This window comes from Vigna radiata, chromosome 11, assembly GCF_000741045.1.
Source record: "Vigna radiata var. radiata cultivar VC1973A chromosome 11, Vradiata_ver6, whole genome shotgun sequence".
In the NCBI taxonomy this organism is placed as follows: Eukaryota; Viridiplantae; Streptophyta; class Magnoliopsida; order Fabales; family Fabaceae; genus Vigna; species Vigna radiata.
Genome location: NC_028361.1, coordinates 11,188,090 through 11,201,774, shown reverse-complemented (window position 1 = coordinate 11,201,774; position 13,685 = coordinate 11,188,090). Strand labels below are relative to the sequence as shown.

General features: G+C 38.2%; 1 protein-coding gene across 3 annotated transcripts in view; it reads right to left on the bottom strand.

Annotated features, from left to right (window-relative positions):
- Positions 1–7,225: 7,225 nt before the first annotated feature.
- The window catches only part of LOC106777657 (kinesin-like protein KIN-14B), a 31,525-nt gene continuing 25,065 nt past the window's right edge, over positions 7,226–13,685 (bottom strand). For all 3 annotated transcript variants that reach the window (XM_014665329.2, XM_022775738.1, XM_022775737.1), the window contains 6 exons: positions 13,424–13,615; positions 12,889–13,239; positions 9,591–9,689; positions 8,602–8,742; positions 8,355–8,513; positions 7,226–7,862 (listed from right to left, as the gene is read on the bottom strand). In XM_014665329.2, coding sequence (XP_014520815.1) covers positions 7,407–7,862; positions 8,355–8,513; positions 8,602–8,742; positions 9,591–9,689; positions 12,889–13,239; positions 13,424–13,615 — 1,398 coding nt within the window. In that variant the 3' untranslated portion in view covers positions 7,226–7,406. The remainder of the gene's footprint in view (positions 7,863–8,354; positions 8,514–8,601; positions 8,743–9,590; positions 9,690–12,888; positions 13,240–13,423; positions 13,616–13,685) is intronic.

The window sequence follows — 13,685 nt, the reverse complement described above, 5'->3', positions numbered from 1 at the left end:
CATCTTGTCCAAAATCAATTTGGAAAAAATATCAAAAGAATTAGGTCTGATAATGGTACTGAATATGTGAATCATGAATTTCTCAATTTTTTGTCTCATAATGGTATTNTTCATGAACTAACCTGTGTTAATACCCCTAAACAAAATGAGGTTGCAGAAAGAAAGAATCATCATCTTCTTGAAATAACTAGAGCTCTTCTTTTTCAAATGTCTTCTAAAAAATTACTGGGGAGAAGCTGTGTTAACTGCCACATATCTCATCAACAGGTTACCCACTCGTATCTTAAATGGCATTAGTCCTATAGAGTCTCTATTGTCTTTTGTTCCTTCTTCTTCCCTATTAATAAGTCTACCTAGTCGAGTCTTTGGATGTGTTGTTTTTGTTCACTCTCATCATCCTAACCGTGATAAATTAGATCCCAGGGCTCTTAAATGTGTCTTTATTGGGTATCCTTCTAATAAAAAAGGGTACAAATGTTATCATCCTCAGAGTCGTCGCATCTTTATCACCATGGATGTCACCTTCCATGAAACACAATCCTTTTATGTCAGTCCACCACTTCAAGGGGAGAAAACACTTGAAGTGGATGAACTCTCCTTCTTGTCATTACCATGTTTGTCTTTGCAGGATGCCCAAGACCTGAGCAATGAAGGTATCATATGGGATTGACTATGAGGAGACATTTGCCCCAGTGGCAAAGATGAATATAGTTCAAGTTATTCTCGCTTTGGCTACCCATTTTGGATGGGACTTACACGAGCTAGATGTGAAGAATGCCTTTCTTCATGGAAATCTAGATGAGGAAGTGTACATGGAGATTCCCCCAGGTTTTGAAGTGAAAAATGAAAGAAACAAGGTATGTCTCCTGAAGAAAGCATTGTATGGTCTTAAGCAATCCCCTAAAGCATGGTTTGGAAGATTTACAAAAGGAATGGTTTCCTTGGGATACAGACAAAGCCAAGGAGATCATACTCTATTCATAAAGCACTCTTCTATAGGTAAACTCACTCTATTACTTGTCTATGTGGATGATATGTATTAGAATCATTACATATAGGTATCATCATTTAGGCTAGTCTGCAGAATAATTAATGAGTTGTACCTAGTTCTGTACCTAGTAGTCTAGTGCAGACTCTTGGTGTTCCATGTACTCTTGTGATTTTCATTATAAATAAAAGATAATGAGAGGGATCATTAAGCCCTCAAGAATAATTCTTATCAGTCTTAAATCTCAGGTTGGTATTAGAGCAGGTTCATCCTACTCTGGTTTCCGTCCTCAGTTGTCCACCAGCACTGTCACTGTTGTTCGCACCTGTCTGGTGTCGTTCGCCGTCGTCCGCGGCTGTCTCGCCACTATCTGCAGCTACCAACTGCAGTTTGAAGTTCTTCAACTTGGTTGCCCGCCATCTCACTGTTGTCCGTCGCTGTCCACTACTGTTCATCGCCGTCCGTCGCCGGCCGCCGTCACTGTTCCGTCCGGCGACCAGTGGATCCGGTTCACCTCTTCACGCGACAGCCAACCCCGCCAGTGGGTTCGCCTGATTCCTCTCCATGCTCCATCACGCAGCTTCTTTGTGCGTTGTGAACAGGCGCGTGTTGTACACGCGCCACCCTCTGCTCACCGGAAAGTCGCCGCGAAACCTCCATAGTTGTCGCCTAGGTCTCCTTTCCCTGTTCTGACCCTCAAAACCTAGTTCCCATGAGGTCCCGAAGCTCCCATTGAAAAAATCGAGGTTTGTTTGGTTGCTCTCTGCTGCGTTTTCTAGTTCCTCTCGGTTTTCACACTCCTTTCTGGTTCCCCTACTATTTTTATCAACAATGGCATCTGGAAGCGTTCTTTCTTTCTCTGGAAGTCCATCAATTACTTCCGAAAAGCTAAACGGAAAACCTCTCTTGGTCTGCTGCCGTGGAAATGTGGTTCCTCGGTCAAGGACATTATGACCACCTTGAGCAGGATGGAAGCCAAGTACTGTCTGAAAAAGCTTAACAATGGAAACAAGCAGATTTTCAGTTCTATATCAAAGCATCTATGCTAATGATATTCAACGTCTCTATGATACAGTAAACAAACTTGCAAGTCTCAAAATGACAGACCATGATATGGTCTCCTTCATGACTGAAGCCCAAGCAGCTGTGGAAGAGTTGAGAATGTTCTTGGAAGTGGAATCTTCGGAAGACATCAAGAAGAAGCTTGACAAGTATTATATGGTGATGATCCTTCGTGCTTTGCATCCAGATTTCAATCACATCAGAGATCAACTCCTGACAAACCATGAGGTTCCTTCCTTAGAAGCCTTGACCACACGTCTTCTTTGTGTTCCAGTGCCTCAATCTCAGGAAGCTCATGAAACATTGGAACCATCTGTCATGGTTGCCACACGAGGAAGAGGAGGACGTGGCACTAGAGGAGGAGGACGTGGAGGTCGGGGACGTCCACAGTGCACTTATTGTAAGAGGGTGGGTCACACCCAAGAAAACTGCTACTCCTTGCATGGCTTTCCTTCCAAAACAGCCAATATCTCTCAGGCTGAAACTTTCACTTCCAACTCCAAGTTCACTGACGAAGAGTATCAAGAGTATCTGCGGTTAAAATCTAACAGCTTGGCGCAATCATCTCGGTCCCCAAGTACGTCTACAGCCTGCATTTCTCAATCCATGGAAGGTCCCAATTCATGGGTAATTGACTCGGGTGCTTCTGATCACATCTCCAGTAATACCTCATTGTTCTCAACCCTTTCCCTCCAAGAAAAACCCCATTTCATTACCCTTGCAAATGTCTCTAAAACTTGTTCAAAGGGTGTAGGTCAAGTCTCTCTGTCTCCCTCTCTCACTCTGAAATCTATTCTTTTTGTCCCTAACTGTCCATTCAATTTACTTTCCTTAAGTCAGTTAACCAAAATGTTACATTGTTCAATAACCTTTGATTCAAAATCTTTTGTTATACAGGAGCGTGGCTCGGGGAGACAGATTGGAGAAAGATATGAAGTTGGAGGTTTATACCATTTTGGATCACGTCCACGGGTATGTTGTGTTGCAACTCTTCCCCCTAAAGTGTTATATGATCGGTTTGGCCATCCTCACTTGTCAAAGTTAAAAAAGATGTGTTCTGAACTTAGTGGTCTTCAGACTTTAGAATGTGAGTCTTGTCAACTAGGAAAACATGTTAGATTTGTCTTTCCTAAAAGGTCTCAATCAATGTGTACTTCTAGTTTTTCTATTATTTATTCTGATGTCTGGGGACCTAGTCGCGTCTCTTGTTTTGGCTTTAGGTATTTTGTTACATTTATCGATGAGTATTCTAGATGTACTTGGGTTTATCTAATGAAAGATGGCTCTGAATTGCTACCCATCTTCACATCTTTTTTGAATGAAATCAAGAACCAATTTGGTCAAGTAATTAAAATCTTAAGAAGTGATAATGCTAAAGAGTATTTCTCATCCTCTTTTTTTGCAATCCTTAGCTCCCATATTATTTTGCATCAGTCCATTTGTCCTCATATACCCCAGCAAAATGGTATAGCCGAATGGAAAAATAGACACTTGGTTGAAACTGCTCGTACCCTTTTGCTTGGTGCCCATATTCCTATTCATCACTAGGGGATGCCATCTTAACTGCATGTTTTCTTATTAATAGGATGCCCTCCTCTTCTCTCAATGATAAAGTCTCATTCTCCATTCTCTTTCCCAATGATCCTCTCTTTCAGACCCCTCCTCGAGTGTTTGGTTATGTTTGTTTTGTTCACGACATGTCTCCAGGGCTAGACAAGCTCTCCGCTCGTGCAATCAAATGTGTCTTTTTGGGTTATTCTTGGCTTCAAAAAGGGTACTGGTGTTACTCTCCTGAAACCCGGAAGTACTACATGTCTGCCAATGTCACCTTCTTTGAACAGACACCTTTCTTCTCTCCCTCTGTTCAAGATGTTCATATCCTCCAACAGGTCCTTCCTCTTCCAGTGGTTGAGTCCAATATCTCCCTTGTCCCAGTCAATTCAAGTCATGCTCAAGGTCCTCCCGAACCTTCCTCTCAACATATTGATCTCTCTCGATACAGTACCCCCGTAGGCAAAATGGTGGATCTCCTTCTTCAGATTCTTCTCCATCACCGCCTCCTGCCACGCCTCCTTGTGAAGTTGATTCTGGTTGGCCCATTGCTTTCAGAAAAGGTAATCGTTCCACTCGCAACCCTCATCCTATTTATAATTTTCTTAGCTATCACAGATTGTCGCCTTTCTTTTATTCCCTTTTATCCCCAGTGTCTTCGGTGGTTATACCAAAAAATGTGAAAGAAGCACTTGATCATCCTGGATGGCGACAAGCCATGATTGCAGAAATGCAGGCTCTTGACCACAGTAATACTTGGGAGCTTGTGCCACTTCCCCCGGGCAAAAAGGCTGTTGGTTGTCGATGGGTATATGCAGTTAAAGTCGACCCTAATGGTGACATTGATAGGCTCAAAGCCCCGACTGGATGCAAAGGGGTACACTCAGGTGTATGGCCTTGATTATTGTGACACCTTTTCTCCTGTGGCAAAGATGACTACCATTTGTCTTTTCTTCGCGATGGCCGCAATTCGTCATTGGCCACTTCATCAATTGGATATCAAAAATGCCTTTCTCCATGGTGATCTTGAGGAAGAAGTTTATATGGAGCAACCTCCCGGGTTTGTTGCTCAGGGGGAGTCTAGTATGGTTTGCAAACTACACCGATCTTTGTATGGGCTCAAGCAATCACCACATGCTTGGTTTGGAAAATTTAGCTCCATTGTTCAAAAATTTGGGCTAAAACACAGTGAAGCAGATCATTCGGTCTTTTATTATCATTCATCTCTCGAGAAATGTGTTTACTTGATAGTATATGTTGATGATATAGTCATTACAGGAAATGATACTGCTGGAATATCTCAATTGAAGGAGTACTTGTGTAGACATTTCCAAACCAAGGATCTTGGAAGCCTCAAATACTTCTTAGGCATTGAAGTAGCTCAGTCAAAGGATTGAGTTGTAATCTCCCAAAGGAAGTATGCCCTGGATATTCTGCAAGAAACAGACATGATTTATTGTAGACCGGTTGGCAGTCCTATGGACCCAAATAAAAAATTAACAACCGAAGAAGATGAGTTATTTTCCGACCCGGAGAGATATAAGAGACTTGTTGGAAAACTAATCTATCTCACTATTACAAGGCCGGATCTATCTTTTGCTGTTGGAGTGGTTAGCCAGTTCATGCAAGCTCCATGTGTTGGCCATTGGAATGCTATCATTCGAATCCTAAGGTATTTAAAGAAGGCTCCCGACCAAGGGTTGTTATATGAAGAGAAAGGAAGCCTTCAGGTATCAGGATATTGTGATGCCGATTGGGCAGGTTCTCTTATTGATAGACGATCTACTACTGGATATTGTGTTTTCCTTGGAGGAAACATTATCTCATGGAAAAGTAAGAAACAAAATGTAGTGGCTCGATCAACAGCTGAAGCTGAATATAGGGCAATGGCATCACTAACATGTGAACTTATATGGGTGAAGCAGTTCCTTCAAGAGCTTAANTTCTNTGACATTCAAAGTATGAAGATGTATTGTGATAACCAAGCTGCCCTTCACATTGCATCAAATCCAGTGTTTCATGAGAGGACTAAACATATAGAGATTGATTGTCATTTTGTTCGGGAAAAGTTATTGTCAAAAGAAATATGTACCGAGTTTGTTGGATCAAATGACCAACTCGTAGATGTGTTGACTAAGTCATTGAGGGGACCTCAGATTGAGTTTATTTGTTCCAAGCTTGGTACATACAATCTGTATGCTCCAGCTTGAGGGGGAGTATTAGAATCATTACATATAGGTATCATCATTTAGGCTAGTCGGTAGAATAATTAATGAGTTGTACCTAGTTCTGTACCTAGTAGTCTAGTGCAGACTCTTGGTGTTCCATGTACTTTTGTGATTTTCATTATAAATAGAAGATAATGAGAGGGATCATTAAAGCCCTCAAGAATAATTCTTATCAGTCTTAAATCTCAAGTATATGATTATTGCAGGAGATGATGAAACAGAAAAATTGGCATTAAAAGATAAATTGGCAGCTCAATTTGATATGAAAGACCTAGGAAAACTCAAATATTTTCTTGGAATAGAGGTTGCCTACTCCAAGAAAGGAATTGTCATCTCCCAAAGGAAATATGTACTTGATCTCCTCAAAGAAACAGGAAAGCTGAGATGTAGAACTTCAACCGTTCCTATAGAATAAAATCAGAAAATGGGATGTGAAGATGTAGAAAAGGCCTAATATCAGAGATCGGTAGGAAAATTGATTTATCTATCACACACAAGACCATACATTGCTTATGCAGGTAGTTGTAAGCCAATTTATGCATGATCCAAGAGAGAGACACATGCAAGCAGTTGACAAAATTCTTCAATACTTGAAGTCAAGTCCAGAAAAGGGGCTATTATTCAAAAGGGAAGACACATTGACTATGAAGATATATATTGATGCTGACTATGCAGGTTCTATTACTGACAGAAAATCTACTTCTAGGTATTATGTGTTTCTTGGAGATAGTCTGGTAACATTGAGAAACAAAAAGCAAGATAGAGTTTCTCGTTCTAATGCAGAAGCTGAATTTCGAACTCTTGCTCAAGGAATGTGTGAAAGACTCTGGATAAAAATCATTTTGGATGATCTTAAAGTCAAAGTGGAGAACCCGATACAACTACACTATAACAATAAGTCTGTCATGAGCATAGCCCATAATCCAGTACAACATGATAGTCACAAACACATTGAGATTGACAAACATTTCATTAAAGATAATCTTGACAGAGACTTTACGATTACAACTCATGTTCCTATAGAATTTCAAATAGCATATATTTTTACAAAATGACTTCCTCCGAATAGATTTCAAGATCTTGTAAGCAAGTTGGGAATGATTGATATTCATTTACCAACTTGAGAAGGAGTGTTGTAATTAGAGAAGATTTCTTTAGAATCTTCCTAATTAGAGAAAATAGATATACAATCTTTTATTTTATTTTATTTTCCTAGTTTCTCTATTTCCCTTCTTAAGAGAATTAGATTGTTACAAATAAAGCATATGAAAATGTATTTTCAATCAATTCTAAATAATAAGTTTCAATATTATTTTCTACTATTATCAATCATCAAGTGAAAAAAATAAGACTCGTTCTTTGGATTTGATTAGACTTGATAAACAAAACTGCAGTATAAAAAAACTGTGATAATTACAACTAAATAGATTAACAACCATACAGAATAGTAGTTGTACATAATGCACACAATGGTTCCCCAACACTCAATGACCGCTGCCCCCAAACCAATGCCTCACATGCAAGCAACTCGAGGCATACAAATGTAAATTTCATAAACATTTTTTCCCCTTAAAAGGTCATGTCCTCACATCTTTCAGTGCACCCCCTTTTTCAAGCTCACTTACCAGATCCCTAAGTGATGGAACCTTCATAGCCAAAGTCCTATATAATCTTGAATATCGTGCTCGAGTTCCATCTGCAGTCCTTGCTAGGGCAAGCAATCTTAGAGCCTCGGGTAGTTCAGCAAATACTTGTTTCATTTCTTCCAAGCTCAAATTTTCCAAAATGGATGGCCTTGGGGCAACCCTCACAATCTCACCTCCTTTAGGTTCCTGAACTCTAGCCTCGGCTTTAATGATTAGTTCTGAATTTGAGTTTGCTCCACATTTTATTATAAATGAGGAGGTATTACCCGTATTGAATTGAAGGACATTCCACTGTGCCACATCAGTTCCAGACCCAGAGCCTGTATCAGTAGATGGCATACGAGAATGTGATAGGTTCTGAATGCGGTCATCTTCTTCAGGAATTGACTGCATCATAAAAGAGCAAAACTCAACATAAGTCGGACAAAGACCCAATTTTACCCGAAATGCTGAGATAGAAAAGCATTTCAAATTGTTTTCATCCTTTCATTCCTTACTTTTCCTTTTTTCTTTCGGGTACAGCATTTCTTAAGTACATAACTGGGTTGATAACACAAATTTAGTTAACAATTTTTAAAAAAATGATAGAATAGTCAAATACAGAAAAATCAGATAAATCTTGGGAAACATAAAGAGAGACGCTTTTTAAAAGGTATACGACAGAGTATATAAATGGTAATGTTCAGAAGGCGTTAGCTGCTCCCGCACCCACCCTCCCAATGGCCTTGTTCCTGTGATTATGATGAGAATATGTTTTTTCCCCAGACAAAAAGTTGTGATTTTAGTCGAAACTGAGTATGCCGAATTCAGAATGAACATAATCTGATTCCTTCACAACTGAAAATACAATCTAGCCATATGGAGCATCAATTTGCTTACCTCAACCACTCTGCGAGCATCTGCAATGTACCTCTGAGCACATGGATGATCAATTTCAAGAAGTGAAGACATTTGTTCTGTCAGTTTGTCTAGAGAACCAAGCACTGTTCTTTTCTTACTTTTCTCGATGGTGTTCACAGTAGAAAGTTTAGTTATATCCTGTTCAAATTATACCATAAATTATTGAGTATTTCCTAGTAGAACACCAACGTTTGAAAAACAGATTTCAAAATAAGAAAAAAGAAACCTTGACTTGCTTCAATATTCTATCAAGTGAAATAAGAGACGCTAATCTTGCATCCTCAGCAGCAGTAGAAAAATTTTGAACAGGTGAACCACCATTTTCCAAGGTCAGTAAAGCTACATCACTTCTCATTTGTTGTAAAATCTGAAAATAATTGCCAGGGCATCATAAATAGACATTCGTTTAAGAGACTAAGGCATTAACTTCCCTCTTTAATTACTATATAAAACTTAATCTACATTAACATTACAAAGTCGAACAAAATTGCCAGAAAAATCATTTAAGACTGAAAAGACTAATGTTACTGTAAAATAATCCCTCCTCTAGAACCTATTTTGTTTCTCGGCTAGAACTGTAGCAATCAATTTTACCACATTGAAGCTCAGGACTACGTAAGTGCACTTTAATTCCTGAGATAAATAGTCATTACAGGTGTGTTGTCTATATATACCTGAAATGGGAAGGAATAGATGTTTCATCTATATCTTCTTAATTACACAAAGATGATTCTCTAGAAGTGCTGATATAATTTGGACAAACAGTATTAGAATCAACAAAGTTAAGAAAAAATAGTTTCAATTTTATGGTAATTTAACTTCCTCTTCTCAAAACAATTTCCAAGTATCATGTGAAAAGTCTTTCAAAAATATATCATGACAATAACATGATGTAATGTTATTATGTAAAAACTTCCCATGCAATTTTTTATATAATAAACAAGTGCAAGGACAAAACATTCAACTCGTAACAAAGCTCAAGGCATACTCAAATACAGGTTCATACAAGTATACGCATGCTTAAAGTATCACCAATTTTCAGAAAATACATCCCATTAAAGGGTTGCATATTTTCTGTTAATAATTAGGATTTAAATTTGTATCATTTCCTAATTCCCTAGTTTCCCAATATCAGTTTGTATAATTAACCATGTTGTGGATTAACACAGGCAATTCCAAAATATTTTGCTCCATTCCAAGTGTGAAAGAAAGTACCTTTCTTCTTTTGTGATCAACAGATTCTAGTGCTGAACGCAACTTGGCCACTTGTGCCGCATCTTCAGCCTCTTCTGTTGCCAAGGTACCAGCAATATCCTGATAAGCCAATGTCAGAAAAACAAGCATCAAAACATAATTTAACACGTATGAGAAAATTAATCAAACATGAGTTTCTCTCATTTTTTGGTTCATGATGGGTACAAACCGGTAAAACCCAACCATGATCTTAAATTTAGGAGAAAGAATATATTTCTTATTATTTGCACATGACAACATTCCAATATCTTGCACATGAATAATTTAGAAATTGAATTACACATTGACCAGAAGATCCTCGAGACTCGTCTCCTCCTCCATCAGCTCCCCAGACCATGGATCCTTCATCCTCCTCACCTTCTCTTGACTCAGATGATAATTTGCCCATTGCCCTTCGGAAAGGTATTCGCTCTACTCGTAATCCATATCTTGTTTATAATTTTGAGTTATCATCGTTTGTCTCCTCCCTATTTCTCCTTTGTTTCCTCCTTATCCTCCCTTGAGATTCCTAATAATATTCATGAGGCACTTGATCATCCTAGATGGCAACAAACCATGGTTGATGAAATCCAGGCCCTTGACCACAATGATACTTGGGACCTTGTCCCTCTTCCTCCTAGTAAGAAGCCTGTTGATTGTAGATGGGTTTATGCTATTAAAGTTGGTCCTACTGGTGAAATTGATCGTCTAAAAGCTCGCCTAGTAGCTAAGGGATATACTCAAGTTTATGGCGTTGACTATTGTTATATTTTTTCTCCTGTGACTAAAACCAGTACAGTTCGTATTTTGCTTGCTATGGCTGCTATTCATCAGTGGCCATTTTACCAGTTGGACATTCATGGTGATCTAGAAGAGGAGATATACATGGAGCAACCTCCTGGGTTTGTTGCTCAGAGGAGTCTGGGTTAATTTGTAAATTACGCTATTCCCTCTATGGCTTAAAGCAATCACCTCAAGCTTGGTTTGGTAAATTTAGTCGGGTCGTGCAAGATTTCGGATTGAAAAGATGTGACGCGTATCATTCAGTGTTTTATGGTCATTCTTCTCCTAACAAATGTGTTTATCTCATGGTGTATGTTGATGATATTGTTATTACATGGAATGACGTCACTAGCATTACTCAATTAAAGAATCATTTGTTCAACCACTTTCAGACTAAAGATATGGGTCGTCTAAAATATTTTCTTAGTATTGAAGTGACACAGTCAAAAAAAGGTGCCATCATTTCACAAAGGAAATATGTTCTTGATATTTTAGAGGAAACAGGCTTGACAAATTGCAAGGTCATTGATAGTCCTATGGACTCAAATCAAAAGTTAATGAGATCAAGGTGAATCTTTCTCAGGCGCAGAGAGATATAAAAGGTTGGTTGGAAAGCTCATCTATCTTACAATAACAAGACCTGATCTTTCTTATCTAGTGGGAGTTGTGAGTCAATTTATGCAAAATCCACATGTTGACCATTGGAATGGAGTGATTAGCATTCTCAAATACATAAAAGGAAACCCAGGACAGGGATTGTTGTATGAGAACAAGGGAAGCACTCGGATTGAAGGATATTGTGATGCAGATTGGGTTGGTTCTCCAATTGATCGAAGATCTACTACAGAATATTGTGTTTTACTTGGAGGGAACCTTGTATCTTGGAAAAGTAATGTTGTTGCTCTATCTAGTGTTGAAGCTGAATACCGATCTATGGCTCTAACTACATGCGAACTTGTGTGGATCAAACAACTTCTTCAAGAATTGAAATTTTGTGAAAATAAGCGATTGAAATTGTACTGTGACAACTAAGCAACCCTTCATATTGCCTCCAATCCAATGTTTCATGAGAAAACAAAACATATAAAAATTGATTGTCATTTTATTAGAGAGAAGTTGTTGTCCAAAGAACTTGTTACTGAGTTTGTCAACTCTAATGAACAACTCGGAGACATTCTGACCAAATCTCTAAGGGGGTCTAGAATTCAATTTATATGTTCCAAACTTGGTGCATATGATTTATATGCTCTAGCTTGAGTGGAAGTGTTGAAATATAATATATTTTCTAATAGGTTTTTTAGAGTGGACTTTTTAGGATCTTTCTGTATTTCCTTTTTTATGTTGATCTACTATCCCTTAAATAGGATAATATGTGTAATAGGAATAAGCGAGCAGTGATAATAAAATATTCAGTTTTCTCTCCCAATTTTAAGTGGCCGAATGGTATAAATAAGCTAATACCGAATGGTAGCGAATTGGAAGCAAACTGTTTTACCAGTTAGGAAGGGGTGTGGGAATGAGATACTATAAATAGTTTTCCTGTAATTCTGTTTAGTAAGATATTTCTTTTGAGTATAGACTGGACATATTTTCTAGTGGAGGAAGGTAGGCTTCCTTGAGAGAGTGTATACTTGTATTTTAGATACTTTACAGAATCAATAATACATACATACATATTTTCATTTCTGTTGTTGGAGTGTTGAAGTGAGAAGAGAGTATAGATTGGGTTACTTGCACAAAGTAACCTAACAATATTTTCGTCAGATATTTTTTTAAATCACCGGACAAAAGAATATAAAAACGAAGTGATATAGGATTTCATTGAATGTGCAGCATGGGATCAGATTCCAAAGCAAGCATAACTAGAAAGGAGAACAATTAACATCTTACATGGCATGGGTGTCAGCATGGAAAATATGGAAAAGAGAGTAAACGGGAAAATTAAAGGGTGGAGGATTTATGTCAGAAAAACCATACTTCTAGTAAGTGTGGGTAATCTTTGTATTTTTCCTTGTTCAGTTTCCTACATTTCTCTATCCTATATCTCTTGAAGATGATACCTCATGGATATCTACTTGAGAATAAGGAGAACATATGCATAATGTATCTTTCATGATCTAATCCAATTTCCTATCACAGACTAACAGAGACACGATATCCTCTAAAAGTAACAGCAAAATACATGCCTAGAAGAAAATGTTTCATCTAGGTAAACCTTACTGACAATATCTTTGTGCCTCCGATGAAAACACTCTTTTGGCTAAATACCAAAATAAAGTAAAGAAAAACACATTATCCAACAACAATGCCAATATAAGTAAGTGGGCAAAGTCTAGCATGTTTACAAATGCGTCAAACACAACTAACTTAACCATTAACAGTACTACCACCTCTCTCAATCAATGACAAGTTATACAGGGCTTTTTCTTGTTCTACAGAACATCAAATAGTATTCATTTAGAACAATCATTCTAGACAGATTTAAGATGAAATGTACCTTCAAGTGCTGCAGTTGAGAAGTATAGACACGTCTTGAATATTCAAATAGAAGTTGACCAAGGGCATCAGTTTGGGAGGACAGAGCACTGCCAAGTCCAGCCATCCAACCATCCAAAATGGCAGTTGAAATAAGCTCCAACTGACCATTTGTTCCCCCCGGTACATCATTTCCCATAATAGATAGAAAATCAAACTTCTCTGCAAGCCAGGATCTAATTTGGCGCTGCAGCTCTCCAGCTGGAGTATGTACAAAGAGTGCAGCAAGAGCCTTGTTTCCAATTGCAAAACTTTTTGCTTCCTCACTGATTTCCCTAAGCTTTCCCCCAGTTACCTGCTGTCTCCAGGTTTCCTACACGGTTTATTCAAAATTATAAAACAATGTGACACACACATGCATATTCATAACACCATAGGTAAAAAAGATGAGACAGTATCACCAAGAAATAGCATATTATTTATGATATTCAAAATTCAAAAGAAAGACAAGAAAAACAAATCCTACTCAATAATTTTCTAACACATACTATCATTACCTCATCAATCCCACGTATCTTCAACACAACAGATGAAAATTTCGATTTCTTTTCCGGCTTTATATTCACTTTAAATCCCTGGATCTGCTCATCAACATATTGCACTGAAGATCTTCCAGGACTGCTTGCTCGGCTGGAACTTCTACTGGGTCCAGTGTTGGCCTTTTCAAGAAAGCACTCAACTGGCAATACCTTTCAATTCAGAGTGCAAGATTAATTAAATTAGAAAGGTACACCAGGAAAATACAATAGAACATCCACT